General features: G+C 36.7%; 1 protein-coding gene and 1 long non-coding RNA gene across 2 annotated transcripts; one reads left to right on the top strand and one right to left on the bottom strand.

The window, feature by feature from the left end:
- Positions 1-179: 179 nt before the first annotated feature.
- Positions 180-3,102, bottom strand: LOC113294710. Its single transcript, XM_026543088.1, has 6 exons — positions 2,966-3,102; positions 2,324-2,400; positions 1,908-2,012; positions 1,374-1,497; positions 1,167-1,284; positions 180-479 (listed from the first exon to the last, which is right to left on the bottom strand). The coding sequence occupies exons 2-6, from the start codon at positions 2,331-2,333 to the stop codon at positions 423-425; spliced, it is 414 nt and encodes a 137-aa protein (XP_026398873.1). The 5' UTR covers positions 2,334-2,400; positions 2,966-3,102; the 3' UTR covers positions 180-422.
- Positions 3,103-6,216: 3,114 nt separating this feature from the next.
- Positions 6,217-7,975, top strand: LOC113294711. The gene is made up of 3 exons (XR_003332681.1): positions 6,217-6,569; positions 7,298-7,359; positions 7,732-7,975. It is a non-coding gene; the product is annotated as an uncharacterized LOC113294711 (long non-coding RNA).
- The last annotated feature ends 10,214 nt before the right edge of the window (positions 7,976-18,189 follow it).

The raw sequence follows: 18,189 nt of genomic DNA, 5'->3' as shown, positions 1-18,189 counted from the left end.
ACTGCACAAATATTTTCATCCAGTTCAGATCGTATTGCCAGTGCATCTGCCAAGATACCATGGACTGGAATTCTGATATATTGCTGTCTACCTTCCCAACCACTGATATCCCCAACAAAAATGAAGGTAATATCGAAGGATCATAGCAGCACTTCACCAACTAGAAACAGCAAAAGACATTTAACAAAAGATTGCCATTTTATTAGCATATACAGTTTGCAGCACCATCTTTATATATACCTTTGAACAGAAACTCAATTAAGCTTGGAACCCTTAAGTCCCTCTCTGTTGTTTTTTTCCTCTCACGGTAAAAGAATACATGGATGAAGGGGAATGTGTATCACTACATCTGACTTCTCTCTGAATGCTCTCTCATGAAGGGAAGAAGGAACAAAGACAAAGTTGGAGCGAGGAAAATCTTATTAGAATATACTGGGAACAAGAGCCGTGACTATCAACACAACTGTACATATCAAAGCCTGCAAAATCACACCATACAGAAAACACCATTAGAAGATGGCCATGAGTAAGAATGTCAAGAAAGTGATAAGATACATCAGTTACTTTGTGTTGCAGTATCATGAGCTAAAAGTCTACAACTTAATCTTTTAAAGTCTACAACTTAATCTTTTAACTCAAGACTATAAGAACCAACCATGTGACTGACGGTAACACAATCAACCTAGGAGCTTATCACAAACTTTAAGCACAAAACTTGCATATTGCAGGGAATTCTTTCTATAGCTTAACATGAGACAGCAAGATCCCAACCTGTGATGTTGAGTAACTGAAGGGAACACAATCAACCTAGGAGCATATTACAAACTTTAAGCATAAAACTTGCATATTGCAGGGAATTCATTTCTATTGATTAACCTTAGACAACAAGAACCCATCCTGTGATGTTGAGTAACTGAAGGGACCACAATCAACCTAGGAGCATATTACAGGCTTTAAATACAAAACTTGCACATTACAGGGAATTCATTTCTGCCGATCCATGCTTAACGTGAGACAGCAAGAACCCATCCTGTGATGTAGAGTAACTTGGTCATAGAACGCACTACAGGTCTAGTTACTATTTAGAGTCCACAGATGGCAGTTTGCTTTCAAGCACAAAATCGAACTTGCATTCATATAATCTGGAATGAAGAAAATGTACTCACAGCAATGGCAGAGGCAGCAAGACCAGCTCTTTCCCTTGGGTCCTTGCGGTAGTAATTCCCGAAGTAGAGTATCGTCGCGTAGTACCACATTAGAGGTATCAGAAATCCAAGTAGGAAGCTGGAACAGGAAAGTTGAAGCTTAGATCGATAATGATGCAATAGGAGAGAGAGACAGAATGAGAGGGACAGAACGAGACACAGACTTACGAGAACCATCCAATCCCACAGCCAAAACACGGAAGCGGTTTGTCATACAATCCTAGAGGGTGGTCATCTGAATCTTTGATCAGGGTATATCTACCTTTTTCACGGTCACTGAAATCGCTAGCATCTGTTGCATCCAATACAATAGACAACGCTCAGCCATCTAATATACATTTTTCTGAAAGTAACAATGCTTATAGAGTGATAGCATTATAAGATTAGTTGTTACGTAAATAAGTATAAAAATATTAAAGCTAATACTTGGTTGTCGCTCCAAGTGTAGACCAACATCATATTCTAAAGCCACCACTCTTTTGAACTGTCCATACTTCTAACAGCAATAGAACACTGACTACCTCAATCTAAAAAACATACTGAAATCATCTATGCTCATCCAAAAGTTTGTTTGCAAGAAAGGCTCATGCATTTTGCACATTTCGTTAATCCATGAACTGCCATAATAACTAAATTCCAGCTTTATCGGAAGCCCAAACTCGGCGAAAGGGGATGAAAGAAAACACAGATACAGTAACATACCTTTAGACACTGTATATCTGGCGGATGGTCTCAGAAGCTTATCTGAACCAGATTTCACCAACTCGACACCACTCCTTAAACCCGTCTTCTCTTCAGCAGTAGCATCTAACACACAGAAATATACCCACTCAACGGTCATCGCCATTGTAAACATAATCGTTTATTTAGTGTTAGGAATATTAGAAAGTTCAAAGTTAAACTCTCCATTTTGATGTACTAGGCCTAGATACATACACATTATCTCTGCCAAAGAACATCTCCACACGGATTCCCACTTACAAAACTCTCATACGCTTTCATTACTATTCTAGCACAAAAACCATATCCTAGCTACAACAATAAAGAGTATTTTCTAAGTCTTATCGTTCGACAAATAATTAAACCCATAATTAGGAAACAATGCACTATTTGCTTACTTTTATCCATTGCTTTAGAGCAGATCTCAGTTTATGTAGCTGGAGTTCACCAATTCTCCAACTTCCCTTCAATACACCTGTTTCAGATAATATACAAGCATCATTTTAGTTGCAGAATTTGAATAAATAAACTCTCAATTCTACTTTGATCAGAATCCAAAAAGATTATCCTCAAACTGATAAAAATAAGCCTGTAATCACAAGAGCTATACGTTCAATCAAACGCCCTAACCAGAATGAAATCTGAAATTGAAAATCAAAACAATTCCAAATTCACAAAGTACCTTCTAAATTTATCAACTGAAACCACAAAATTGCTAACATAAACTTGAATCGAAACCACAATCTAATAACAAATCAATCAATCAATCAATCAAAATCAAAACCCTAATAAACAAAACATAAAACTATACCACCCCCAATCAAAAACATAAAACAGTTACAACTCGCATAATTAAAAACCCAATAAAAAAAGTTCTACTCAACCTGAAAGGGTCCAAGAAGAAGAACTCAAACCTTAGAACAAATTAATCAAAGCAATTGGTCATCAAAATCAAGCTCAAATTAAAAAATTTAAAGAACCCAGTAATCCAAATCAAATGATTAAGGAATTAGTAAAATGAAATCCAAAAGAAAACATACAAGTTCTTATTCTTCTTCTTCTGGATGCAAAAAGACAGAAAATGGAGTTGAAGAGAAGAAAACTCTCCCCTGGAGAGTGTTCTTCGGTGCTATCGGTTAGTCTTTCGCTTTCGTCGGTCGGCCTAATAATATGTTCTGCCAACCAAACCCGGTTAGCGCTGTTTTAGTGCTGTCGGGTTAAGTTGATTAGCGGATTTGGACTGCATGATTGTGTGGACTTGTGACTATGTTGACTATTCTTAACCACTTTTCAACCATTGGATTTGAGATGTGGTCATGGTATAGGATGATGCAAGTTATCATTAAATTCCACTGTGAGTGTGACATTAGCACTTAGATCAAACCACTTGCTCCATGTTTGCTAGTCCCATTGGCAAATGCACATGTTTGCTAATCCCATTAGACTTGCTTTTGGATCAAACCACTTACAACATGTTTGTTCCTATTGGCGGCTAGATCCGAATCGACCCTAACTCAACCTGGGTCGGATGTCAGACCGTTTATTTTTATTTTTTTATTTTTGGAGAAACATAAAGTTTTATTTAGTCCACATAAAACAACACAAATTTGGAGAAATTACATACCACATCAGACCCAAACACCTAACTGAAACAAGCAAAACACCGACTCGAGCAGCTGACCAACAACAACTAAGTACAACAGACAAACACCTACTCTCTGCTAACTGGCTCACACAAATAGTTGTTTAAAGGATGAATAAGGAAATGAGGAGGAAGAGAGTACCATTGTTGAATACATACATTCCTTCTAGCATACTTAGCTAGGACATCAACCACTTGATTACAACTTCTAGGAACAAACTGAAGTACAATGTCACACATAGTATCAAATAAAGAAACACATTCAACTAGTAAACACTTATCTTTCCACCTTACACTATCCAGATGATTCTTCTGAACAACTTTCATTATACTTTTGTTATCACCTTCCACAATAATCTTGCTTAAATCCTTAGCTTGAATCCATTGACCTACCATGAGAAGAGCTAAAGCTTCCGGCTGATCTATATCTCGTGCTCTTCTGAAACTGGCCATGGCTTCCTCGAATTTCCACGAATGATTACGAACAAAAATAGATACACCAGCTAAATTAGAAGAATGGTTAGTGGAAGCATCAAAGTTAAATTTTCAACCATGTGACAGAAGGAAGTTTCCAATGAATCCTAGACTGAACATTATGCAAAATATTAAGACTGGGATTAGGATGAATGCATATTATATAGTCATAACAAAACTTAAATATTTGAGAAACTATAGATCTAGGTGACTGAGTTTTATGATCAAAAAATTTCATGCAACGACTTTTCCAGATGAACCACATATATTGTAATAACTGTCAGATTGAGTAAATCCTTTCGAGCCACTGAGACCAAATTAACACGAGAAATCCATGATAAAATCCATTCCTGGAGATTAGGAAATTATAAGCTTCTCGTAGAATAATGTGAAAAAACCCAAGCCAAACTTCCTTAGAAAAAGAGCATTGAAGTATAAGATGATCAGCAATCTCCAAAGCATAACCACACATCACGACCATTATCCCAATTGTGCACAAGTATCTCATCCGGTCTAAAAGTAGTGCCATTATTCGCAAGAATCCCCAAGTCAACCTCCTTTCTAGATGGCACCTCCGCACGGTAACACATGTATGCAATAACGTCTCTCACCAAATCATGTCTAACTTTAAGCCCAACTTCATTCACAAAATGCAAGGCATGATCACCAAAAATATCCATATCTCTCTTGTAGAAGGGACAAACACCATTCTCCTCGAAGACAGGAATCCCAAATCTGTACCGGAGAATTGCACTGAATTGCCTAGCTCCAATAGTTTAATTGAGCACCGCAATTGGAATCGCCATAAAAAAGTCTCAGGCATGTGTTTGTTTGGTTGCAGTGCCATAAAACAGAATCACGCTCCAACATAACATAGTTTGTGGCCAGGGAGTTCATGGAATGGGTGGAAAAATTACTTGAGCAAAGAGGAGAAACGACGACACACATAAAATATGTGCAAGAAGTAAGATTCGAACTCAGGACCTGAAGCTTGCACCTTACTTCCTTGACCATCTGTGCCACCAACTGTGTGCAATTAACCAATTTCATCCAGTGTTGCTCGAATTTGCTCAATTTCATGTGAATATTATACTGATTTCTTTCTTGCCGCATGACTGTTTGCACATAAAGAGGTCGACCGAAAACTCAAATTTTGCAACGGTCTTGAGCAACAATTATTCGATTTCATTATTCAATTTTAATTCGATGCAGCTGAAAGCGATAATGACCTATTTTGATTGATTTTATGTTTTCTAAGAACATTTAGGATCCAACAATGTTCGATTATGAACTCAATTTTGGAAAAACGATTCCAATTTAATGAAATTGAAGTAAATTGGAAACAAAATAAAAAAAAAAGATTAAAATGATATGTGTCATGTGGAGAGAGCGTGACTTACATTTGCAATTCAACCCACCATATGGAAGGTCTCCCTTTGATCGATCGATTACAAATGATACAATTCTCTTGTCCGAGTTATAAACGTGGGGAACACATATCATTGACATGTGCATACACTATGGTCCATTTTTACGGAAAATTCTTCCCATCCCATTTTTTACCCCAAAACATCCCTCAATGAAAGTTGAATGCAAATGTCTAATATAGTAGTAAAGGAACCCCTCTCGTCCATAATGAGAGTCACATATAAATATATCTATTTCTATTCAGAAAGGTTGGATCCCATGTTTACCAATTTCCTCCCGGATAGAGTTGAGAATGGGTTTTGTTAATGGGACGATGGTTATATTAGTAGTGGGGTTAGTCTAGCTTGTTAGGTCTGTTTGGCAGGCTGGACTAGTAGCTAGTATAAAAAAAAACTTTCCCTCACGATATGACGTGTCGCTTCCCCACTTGTCCATTGCCGTGATAATTTGGGCGCTCTAAATTCCCACCAAATTTTTTTCACGCAAAATCCAATCTCCTCCGCATGTTTTTACACCTGGTCTTTCAAATCTAACGACAACAGACTATGACAGCTCACTGATCCGTATGCACTCGTGAAGATGTTTCGTAATTGCAATCGGGAATAACTAAGTTTTGGCGTACTAAATTTTCAACAAAAATTTCATTAAAATTCTTTTCCCTCCCCTGAAACCCTAGCCGCATGTGTGCTTATAATGTTTCTTCTTCGTTTTCTGGACTTGTAACAAAACCCACAAACAGAACTTGATATTAAAATCAAAAGAAAATTAATAATTTTCTCTCTCTAAAATCAAAAACCCCAAAACTTCTTCGAGTGATTAATCTACCCTAAACCAAAACCCATCTTCGAATCATTCATTTTTATGATTTTTGTTCGACAAAACGAATCATCATCAAGAAGAGCGACAGCAACAAGTTTCTTCCCATAAACAACCCAAAAAAGAATTCTATTTTCCTGTCAAATCTTTTAATCCGATTTGGAATCTGGCTTCAGATTAATGCATTACCCATAAAATGTTTTCGTAGTCAAATCATTTGCAGATTACAATTTTCCGATCTAACGGAGGAAATCATATTGTAACTGTAAAATTCCGTTAATCCGGTAAGTAAATTTGATATGTTCACCTATTCACTTCAAATACGTTTTATGCAGATTCAATCTTTTGAAGCTTTGGTGTCGGTTCACATCTTTGTCTTTCAATTTTGTTATGAATCCCATTAATTTCTCAGAAATGATCCAAGGAAATAAATTGATTTGCTAATTTTCGTTTTGTTGGAATTAGGCGTGGGTTTTGGTTTCTTTGAAGGATTTGGATGCTTAGGTATCCATCAGCAGCTGAAATTAGTCTCTGAAAAAAATACATGCAAAAAAAATACGCATTTTATCTGAGATGATTGCAATCAAAATTAGTCTGTGATTGAAATTTTGTTAGGAATTGAGTGTAAAATTTATCTGATTGGATAGTTTGAAATGTTATCTGATTAATTTGCAATTTACAAATCTATGACTGCACGGGCATGGTTATGGAACAAGAGAGGTCCTATTGCCTCTCAATATGGAGAGTTCCTTTTTTCCGAAAATGAAAGAGCAAAGGCTAGTTTTATTTGAAAACTTTCAGTGGTTAAGGTTGATGTTGTCTGTGGCTGTACCATTTACTGAAATCAGGGAGTACACTAGTCCAATTGTAGCATCATTATTTCAATATGCCATTCTGGTCTACTATGTCAAAGAATTTCAATATGTATTTTTAATATAACCAAGTTTTTAGCATTCGGTTTTCTGGTGTTCTGTCAATTTGCTAATGGGAAGTCATTCATTTTCAATTTCAGGAAAATGGAGCATAATGATTTTGATTTGTTGATTTGGTCATGGCCTTATTGGGTTCTTTCAGGTGGTTATTGCTCACGTTAAACATTTTTGCTAGTGTCTACACAAATCCCACTATGGTTAATGTACGAAAGCATAGTTGAATAGTTTTTAGGCTGTTAGACTGTCTGTCTAACCATACTTGGGCATATTTCCTTTCTACTTTGAATGGATCTTAATGGATACGCACTGATATCAGTGGAGTTTGTCCGATTTTCCAACACATAAAAATGTTTGAGAAGTTTTACTGGATTTACTTTGTCTGTCCTAGATTTCATTTGTTTTAATGAAATGTTGAATACTTTGTTAAATTGCAATTGAATATGTTTAAAACGAAGGTGCACTATTTCTAAATCGTCTCATCTAATACATAGTGTCCCTTTGTTTTTTGCTCCAGGAAAAGGCAAAGCAAGCACTAAGCTGAAGGAAGAACCTATCTGAGAAGAGATGCGCACTATACAGTGAGAGACATACTGAATGAAATGGATGTTAATACTGTGAGTAGTTCTTGCACTGGCAGTTTTTGTTATTTATTGTTTCTTTTCGGCAGTGCATACGACCTACCATTTATCCCAATGAAGTGGAGTTCTAATTTATATCTATGCTCTGCTGGAATTCATTTTCTTTTGCTCTATTTCTATCGCGTTGCTTTGTTATAATTGATGCAAATGCTTCTAGGTTCTGACTTAAATGTAGGCAGTACTATATGAGTGATTCAGCTTTACCATTTTTGTTGTGGTGTCAGTCTATTTTTGGATCAAGTGAAGAAAGCGGTAGTAGCACTATCCAAATAGCAACAGTTGAAATTCCTTTGCTGAACTAGTGTGAAAGATTCAGAGCAGGACAAAGCTAAAATATGCTCCACTGAATAGATTGGAAGGTCTAGAGCAGCACGCACTTTTCTTCCTTCTCTGAACAGATGGAATTTAAAATGTACTAAAGTCTAGAGCGTAAGATCACTGGCCCGAAGAAGCCCGACCCTTTACATCTACCTGAATATATAATAAGCGTCTCCGGTATCTGACTACAGGTACTGCCTATAGTTTCAAGGATTTCCTAATCTTGATAATGAGATTAAAAGCCTAAGAATTACTCTTCTTCAAGTTAAGACAACAATATAGTGCCTTGAGTAAGATTTGACCAATGGACACAAATTGAAATCAACCAAAATGCTGCGAGACAGCCCAAAGTGTGGTCTTGAGGGGTAAACTAAACTTTGTCCAAGGCCGAGGAATCGAGCATCCATTATTTCAGGTCTCAATGCATCCCAAGAAACTAATATTTAAAACTACATGGAATCATCCCAAGAAACTAATATTTAAAACTACATGGAATCTTGGACCATAATCTTTAGAGGGATAAGCTGCAACAAATCCTAAATTCATTTTGTGCATGGATACGTTGATGAAAAGAATTCATAAAAAAAGTAAGAATAGCAAAAAGTTTAACATATCTACAGTCGGTAAAACATTGACAAAATACTAAGGCAAGAAGCATGGTTGCGTACGAGCTACAGCAGTATACAATTACAAAAAATAAGATGCAACATTCAGAAAATGATCTGCACCAACTTAAGTCTTCTTTGCAGGTAATTGACAAGCATTATCATCACTTGGATGAGATTAGTTTGATCAAAGTTTTCTATCAAGCACCAGGACATGTGTGTAATCTAACTATCATCAATCATCATCATAATTCCAGTCTCGGAGCTGATCATGTTATGTTTAGACGAGCCAAGGCTACAAGTAGAAATCCTACTGCTTATAAAACTATATACAAATTGATACTTAACAAACAACTTAAAACATTTTTACAGATCTAACATTTCAACCGTTCAAAGTATCAATTCTGGTGGTAAGGTCAGCAGCCCTTTACACCTGATAGACCCAACCCAATATCTCGTATGAATATTAGAACAACCCTGCGTAGCAAAACCAAACATGATAGTTAATAATACGCTGGGCTAACATACCGGAAAATATATCAAAACTCCATTATTTTACAGAACTTACTTGATGAATGGGTACTGCTTCCGAAATCAGGTTGTTCCATAAGATACTAAAATTTAAATTTGTCATGGTGCCGATTTCAAAGATCTGTGATATCTCTTGTCTTAGATCCTCAAGCTATGTGTAAAGATTCCCACATCAAACAATAGATTTGATCATAAACACCCCATCTGATTTTGGAAATTTCAAGCAGAACTCCGGTTTCCAGGTTTTTCCCTCAACACGGCCTCCTCCCTCACCTTCTATTGAAATTCTAGGGTTTGATTCATTATATAGGAATTTTCTTAAAATTTACTTGAATGCCCCTAATATTCTCTTGTGTTCTAACTCTCTGGTCACTCAAATTAGATTTTTCTATTTTGAAAATGGTACAGATTTAGACTCGATTTATCAAAGCCAGTTATGCATAGCTAAAATTTTGGATAAACCAATGTGAAGTGTAAATTAGTGTTTGGGTTGTAGATTTTTGATATCTCTTAGGATTTGGGTTCTAAGGTTGTCCATCTTTGAGTTTGGGTGGTTGACCCATTAGTCAAACAAGTCAAGTAACGATTTTGGTTAACATCATATTTCGGTTAGAGTTACCTCCTTTATTGGAGGGCATTTGCAAAACTCAACATGGCATTGCGCCATTGCCACTCTAAACAAGTTCACGACACCAGTTCGTGGGTATTCCACAAGAGAAGGTGAAATCTAACAATTGGTCAACCCAAACTGATGCTGGTGTAATTTACTAAAAATTGAGGTGGAGTTCAGACGAGTTAATGATGGAGGGTTGGGGCTGTTTCTGTGAGGCTTTTTGTCGAACATTTTGTATGCTTCCCAGTGTTTATGAGGAGATATCTCTTTTCCTGAATTTGCCTACGGTTTTTACTTCATCTTCCCTGCAATTTCGATTTTCTAAAACAAACCTACATTCGTACACCATTCAGCACTCTCAATATATATGAATCCACAGCTATACATCACATTACTGGTCAAATTATTCGAGAGAACTCCAATTATATCTAATTTCAACTCCAGATTACCCATAGCTAGCCGTCCTTAAGACTCTTTACAGTGACTGCCACTGACTAATCAGCTTACCGGCCACAGTTCAAGCTGTGATCTTGTTTGTTGTCGTTGGAGGGGATGAAAAAATAAACAGAGTTTGATTTGCGCAAATATAAATGTGAAAATCACATGAGAGGGAAAGAAATGATAAAAAACAAGACATGCCAAATAAACCAACCTCTAATAATATTCATGTGGAGTTCGACAACTTCACTACATTCATAATAAGTTACACCACAGGTGAAAAGTGCATCTCAAAAGTACATAAGATAATACAGTAAGCCTTATAGGTCATGAAAACAGAAACTAGATGTTGGAAAAGGTGAACTGGGTGGGAAAAGATAAAGGTGCTTCAAATCCCGGTGAAAGGAATGAATAGTCTCAATTCCAACTCTAGCAGCAGCTGGTGCATATTTCAGACATATGTTCTCCAAGACAAAGACATTCCCAACCAAAAACTTGATAAAAGCAATTTCAGAGGCCCGCCCATGTAGGTTCTCAATCACCACATATTTCAGGTTTCACATTGCTCCAAAATCTGGAATAACTAAGTCATCCGCCTCCAAATGTGGGTCCTGCAACTGGAATGATTTTGCATATGACAATCATAAGTAATTGGAATTAGGAAAACATCAATGATACTGGAAAAGGCTATTTTTCAAAAAATTGTGTAACAACATATCTTGATTTATGCAACAAATGACATCTCTTTTTCAATTTCTAAATACAAGTGATCAAACTGACCTGCTTATAAAGTTTTACCCTGAGAAACTGGACATGGGGAGAACAGCGAACAAATGAGGAGATATGGGTGATGCCGTCGACGATGTTACACAAACTTGATCAGGAAATGAGGCTGAGCCGCCGTTGTAAACAACCTTAATGCTGTCGATCTTGAAGCACCTTGTTCACGAACGCAAAGAACGACAAATCAGTAGGAAACATGCTTGAATAGAACTCTAACTTGTGCTGATCCTTCCATAAACCCACCCATTTCTTTGACAACGCAGATGTTCGAACTGCTGATTTAGTGTCTGTAAGTGAAAGAATGTGATTGAGAGTGTTGTTGTCTAACATGCTGATTCGATCGACTAGATTTCCTTCCATTTGTATTTCTTTTTCTTGTTGTAACAAGATATATCTTCTAGTGGTTCTGGTTATACGGGATAAGGCAGTTGCGAGTGAAGTGACGGCTAGGGTTCAATAAGTTGGTGGGCTGGTTGGAAGTGAAGCGAGAATATATAAAGGAAACCAAGGGATATGTAGGGTTTTAAGTTCACCTTTAATGCTTGCTAGGGTTGCCAACAGAAAATCTAACGGCTAATAATCATGGGGAAAACATCTTGTACAATCGAGGAAATCACTATTTAAATCTGAGAGGAGAAATCATTGTGTTGATTTTCAAGGATCTGTGTACATCTCCAAGCTATGTGTAAAGCTTCCCTCATCAGACAAGGAATCTCATCACAACCCCTCATCTGATTTACTCACACTCTCAGTTTCTATATAAAAATTTTACTGAAATTCTAGGGCTGTGTTGATTTTAGAAGGAAATTTGGGGCATTTACTAGAATGCCCTTAATTTCAACCCAATGTCGCAAGCCTGGTAATTGAAATTTCCATTGCCTATGGTCCTTTATGGCTGTGTACAGGAAAGACTGGATTATGGTGCCAGTTTTGTGTTCTTATTGCAGCTTTTGGTGGAACAAGCTTAAATAATAATAGTCTATGCAATGAATACACTTCCTAGCATGTCGATGAACTTGTTGGCAACAGGGAAAGAAGTTGACCTATAAAACCACACCCTTCCACTCTTCAACTAACATATCAAGAGCTTCTCTTTCCATTGTTTATTAAGGGTTCAAGCATCAGCTTAAGGAGCACAAACATGGCTCTATCAGAAGCAATGTTGTAAACTACGCAGTACTAGTGATGAATTTTCATTGATGATCTCTACATCTGCAGCTATCCGGGTAGAGATGGGGATGAAATACCTCAGTTCCATAGGTATGTAGTATCAACATTGATCGATTTTATGCAGGGAAATTCTGGACATACCCTAAGAATGTCCAATGGGTAGGAAAGATAGAGTCACATTGTCAGAGTATAAATTTGAAAGAAAATAAAGTGGATAAACTCTGGTGAAATAGGGGATTACAACAAAATTGACTACAATATCTGAAAATTCTGAGTAATGTGTTGGTCGTGACACATTCTAAGATCACCACATTCACCCCCATAATTAGAAAATATTCACTAGCAATATTGAAATGTAAGCTCCATTTTTATTTTTCTCCAGCCAAATCCAATTACATATTTTGCGTCATTTACATCCTAATAGGAATTGATGCTTTGAACAAACTAACAACTTAATTAAAACATTTCTAATTTAATACTCCCTCCGTTCTTTTTTAATAGACCAGTTTTGTTTTTAACGAAATTTAAGGAAATTAAGAGAACTAATCATTGAAAGTGGTCCTCATGACACTTGTCAATAAAAGAAGTGAAGTGAAATGGTCCCCATGACACTTGTTAGCAAAAGAAGTAAAGTGAAGTGGTCCACATGACACTTGTCATCAAAAGAAGTTAAGAGAAAATTGGTCCCCAAAAATTAAAATAACATTTGACTTTCCCAATTAGGAAACTGGCCTATTTGGAACTTTTATTTATAGAAACTGACCTATTAAAAAAGAACGGAGGGAGTATAAGATCCTCAAATTTTCTTCAGATCTACTATTTCAACAGTTTTAGCATGTGATCAATGTAGCAAACTCCCAACAAATGATACGAAGTTTTGATTGTAAAAGTCAGGATCCCTTTTTGAAGTTCAACTAATGCAACAAATGAATATTATTTTACACACCTGCTTTGGTCCTAAAGCAAAGAAAAAATAATTTACATTTTAGAGGAGAAGTCATTATGATACACAATTTCAAAGATGTTCATCTCTTTCTCTTTGATCTCCAAGCTATGTGTAAGCTAAACCTCCAATCATAACCCTCCATCTGATTTTGGAAATTGCAAGGAGAACTGGTTTTTGAGTTCTCTCAACACAGCCACACTCCAACTGCTTGTCTCTCAATATATGGTACATTGTAGTTCTCTCAACACAGCCACACTCCAACTGGTTTTACACACCTGCACTGCTCAATATATGGTACATTGTAGTTTGTTACTTTGTCAAAAATCCAAGACAGTGGAAACCTAACTATATTGCCACAGAACCTGTATGAATCCTTCTGTAGTTCACCTCCATAGTTCATAGAGCCAAAGGGGCGAAAAGGTGGGGAAACTGAAGGGAAAATGTAAACCAAAAACTGATAACAGTAGTGAAAAACACAGTTACCAAATTTCACCCGTATTTTGTATGTTCAACGAACAATCGCTAAGACACTCCGATAAAGCAATGGCCCATTGACGCACCATATAGGTAATTGACAAGAAATATCATCAAATCTAACCTGGACTAAGCATTTGTAAGGGTCCAAAAAAGTCTATTCCCACGATTGGAAATCAAGTTGCAGAAAAACAAGGAAGGTTTTTCTGGAACGTGAAGAAGATAAACAAGGAAGGTTTGAAAGCCGAGAACACGTTGAATATAAAAAAATGCAAATTATTGCCGTGAGAATAAAAATAATAAAGTGAAAATATTTTGAAGTTATGACGAGATTCAATGCGTGATATGGGTATAAATAGGTTGCTGGGATGTTGAATACGGTGTACCGAGAGTTTGGGGTCGATAGGATAGAGTTAGGAACATCACAAAGTCGAGAAAATCAAGTTGCAGACATTTCTGCTGCTGCTGCTCTCCAAGAAAACGAAGAACATAAGACGCCAACGAACTCTCGTAACTGCTACATCGAATGCGAAAGTTGGGGGAAGTCGTATACGCTACAGTAACAACAATACTTTCCAATTATCGTTCTGTGTAACAATTATAATTGTTACAAAACCCGATTTTCAACATTTTTTATCCTTTTCATTAATTGTAAAACATTTGTGAGTATCAATGAATTATTTTGAGAGGTTTTTCAACATGATGAGAGGCTAAGTACCAGGTGATCGAGGCAACAGAGCAAACTATTCATTCATGCTTGGTTGGTAATTTCTTTTTACAATTTCTTTAATTATTTATTTTATTTAATTCACTAAGATCAACATAAAAGAAGAAAAAATGGTTTTCTTAATTAGTTTTTAATCAATTTGACGTGTTATGCTTAGATTTATTTCTTTGATAATTCATACTTAGGGATTACAATTTAATATTTGGACATCTTATGGATTAATAGTGAATTAATGAAAAAAAAAGAGCTTAATAATAATTCTAGAAATAATATTGTTAAACCAATCAACTAGAAAGAATAGTGGAATCCTGAGCCTTGGTCTATTTGAAATCCTGAAATCAACTTTTGATTGAGTTTTCTTTAGTTTTGATAAATCTAAAATCTATTTCTTTCACAAGTTTCAACGAATCTTTTACTACAATACTTTAAAATCATATGAATTTTTGGCGCCGCCGATGCGGACTTATTTTTAAGTTAGAGTTTTTAGATTTATTATTTTTTATATTTTTATTTTCTCTTTGTTCTATTTTAAGTTTCTTTGGGTACATTTCTTTGTGCTACAGGTTTGGAGTTTGGACCGAAAAGAATTTAAGCCAAAGACTTTGGTGACGAAGAGATTAGGAGCCAAAGATAAAGGCTAAAAGAAAAGGAAAAGAAAGACAAAGCATTTTATTATTAGGTTTTTAAAATTACATCGTCCTTCATTATGGATAATGATTATTACATGAAACTAGGTGGAAGCCTAACAAGCTAGGCTCCAACGACATACTATTACATTAATTGAACAGGTTGCTGTGCTAGCCTACCAGCGGGCCTCATGGGTAACCTTTCCAAGGGGAGCCGAAACGGCGGGATGGGGGGCGAGATTGTGTCACAAGGGGGGCATGCCAACTCTACCTTCCATGTTAATTCCTGCAATATTACGTCATTGGAGACTTGAACCTGGGACCTCCTGGAAAGCATCAAACTTTGGGGAACGGGGATGACCAGCTAAGTAGGGCCCGTTATTATATTTTATTTTTAGTTTTTATTTCTTTTTTAGATTGTATTAGGATATCTTATATTCTTGTACTTTTCTTTTTCTTTTGCATTTTATTTTTGGACTTTGGACTGTGGATTTTGGGAAATTATTCTTTTATTTTAAACCCTATGGAAGGGTAGTTTTAGATATTAAACTGTTTGCATAGAAGGACGACGATTACGATATTGTCTCAACCCCTCGGGTTCGTACATTACATGGGATTCGTGGCCCGAGTCGACTACAACGGTTCTTCGTCCGTCTGGTAAGGGAGGTAAGTTTTTCGAAACACCCGCGAATCCCCTGTCAGCGGGTTTACTGTCTGCCTTAAGGTGAATATATGTTGCGTACTGAATACGGATATTAATTTCCTAGTAAAGGGCAAGGACTAGCCATACAAGGTAAGGGTTCGGATTTCATCATCGTTCTCTTCTTGCCCGTCTTAGGAAAAAAATACCAAACGCGAACCCAAGCTTAAAATATTGACTAGAACGAGACCTATAGGATAACGAGCTTAATAGGAAAGTAGTTCGAAAAATATTGGTTGCTCTTTTAAGCATACTTTGAAGTTCAGGAAGATTACTGTAAATCGATTAGAGCCGCCTTGTAACCCAAGGAAGTGTTGCCAAAGGGTATCAAAGCTCCTCTGAGCTTCCCCTACTTCTCTTCGACTCACTTTATTCAAATTGATTCTAGAGAGGTTTGTTTAGATTGTAACGAATTCCCTTTCGAAAAAGTAGAAGCTGGTCTAGAAGCAATTTAAGTGAAGCCATCATGCTTGTTGTTTGCTAGGAATCTTTAGGTTTGCTTTGGTGGATTCACTGTCGTGTGTTTGCTTAGAACCTCACTTCCTTAGGACTTTTCTTTTTTTTTTGTTTTTCTAGTGTATACCCGAGGTTATTAGAGAGCAGGCTTGGAAAATAGATACTCTAGGTCGATTGATTAGCGAAAAACCTAGTAGTTCTTATTGTGGAAGCGGGGAGCTTGAAGACTCTTCTTTTGAGATCCCTGTTTTCGGAAACTTTAGTTTTGAGAATCTATCTCTTCGTGAAGAAAATACCCTAGTAGTTTAGCTATGACAACAATGGCTACTTTGAAAGATTACATGTACCCAACTAGGACCAATCGAGCTTCGTGCATTAAATTGCCAGCCTCTACGGCTAATTATGAGTTCAAACCTGGTATCCTTCAGATGATCCCTATATTCTTAGGAAAAGACGATGAAAACCCTTATTTTCATGTTAGGGACTTTGAAGAAATTTGCGGAACAACTAAGATTAAAGACCATAGTGATGAAGTCTTGAAACTTAGGATGTTCCCCTTTTCCTTGAGAGATAAAGCCAAGTCATGGCTGCATAACCTACCATCTGAGTCTATAGAAACATGGGACGAACTTACCGCTGCTTTCTACTAGAAGTTTTTCCCTAAGCATAGAACTGCATCTGTTAGGCAGAAAATTAGTGCCAATATACAACAATAAGGAGAATCTCTTTATAAGTTTTTAGAGATATTTAATGATCTTTTGTCGCAATGTCCTCACCATGGGTTCGAGAAAATGAAACTAGTTGAAATTCATTATGAGGGTTTAGACTATTCGACAAAATCCATGGTCGAGTCTATGTGCGCTGATAGGTTCACGAGTAAAAACGATAATGAATCTTTTTTTGTTAGAAGATGTAGCTGAAAAATCCCAACAGTAAGAGTCTTGTGTTGAACCCCCTAAAGAATCCTTGTTAATAGAAGTAGCACCAATGTGGTAGATACGAGTTTTAAGTCAGATGCTAAGTTTGTTGCTTTGTCTAGAAGGTTAGAAGCTTTGGAAATGGGTCAGTCTAAAAATAGGTCCCTTGTTGAACCTAATGATAGAATTAAAGCCTCTGAAGTCTGTAGTTATGGAATAGAACCCAATAACTCGTTTAGGAAAGGTTAGGTTAGTGAAGAGAAATTCCGTGCTATCGATAAAAACTCCAGGTTTCAAAACCGTCAGGAGTTTGACTCATACTCAGAGACCTACAACCCTGGTTGGAGAAACCATCCTAATTTCTCTTGTCTAAAGGCTAGAATCAAGGTCAATCTAGTAATTCTCATCCTCCCCCAGGTTTTGGTTATAATAAGAACTCTTCAGGTCAAGCCCTGTTCCATACACTTTTGATAATTAAATAACTAGCTTAGAGGAATCTCTTAGTATATTAAGAAAGAGACAGGACATGTTCGCACAAACCCAAGAAATGTTACTAAAGAAACAGGCTAGTTTTCAAGAGGAAACCAAGCAGAATTTTCAACATAATGCCAAGAATCTTGCTAACTTAGAACTTCAAGTTGGCCAAATTGCTAAGATTCTAAATGAGAGAGATAATGGAAGTTTTCCTAGTCAACCACAACCCAATCCTAGGGGAGTCCATCAAATATCTTTAGCTGGTGAGAAATCATCAAACCATGTGAACTCGATAACAACCCTTAGGAGCGGTAAAATGGTAGACAACAAGGTTGCCAAGCATGATAGTGAACATGATGTAGTTCACCCTTCTAAGCCAGAGAATGAAGAGACTGATTGAGTCTCTAAAGATACCAATGAGGGTCATGTTGTTCCCAGACCCCACTCCCTCAGCTGCTGATTTCAACTAAGAGAGAATCCAGCTTTAATCATATTTTGGAGGTTTTTAAGCAGGTGACTATCAACCTTCCATTATTAGATGCAATTAAGCAGATTC

The sequence above is a fragment of the Papaver somniferum genome, chromosome 7 (assembly GCF_003573695.1).
Source record: "Papaver somniferum cultivar HN1 chromosome 7, ASM357369v1, whole genome shotgun sequence".
NCBI classification, from domain to species: domain Eukaryota; kingdom Viridiplantae; phylum Streptophyta; class Magnoliopsida; order Ranunculales; family Papaveraceae; genus Papaver; species Papaver somniferum.
This window is presented reverse-complemented; position numbering and strand designations above follow the sequence as displayed.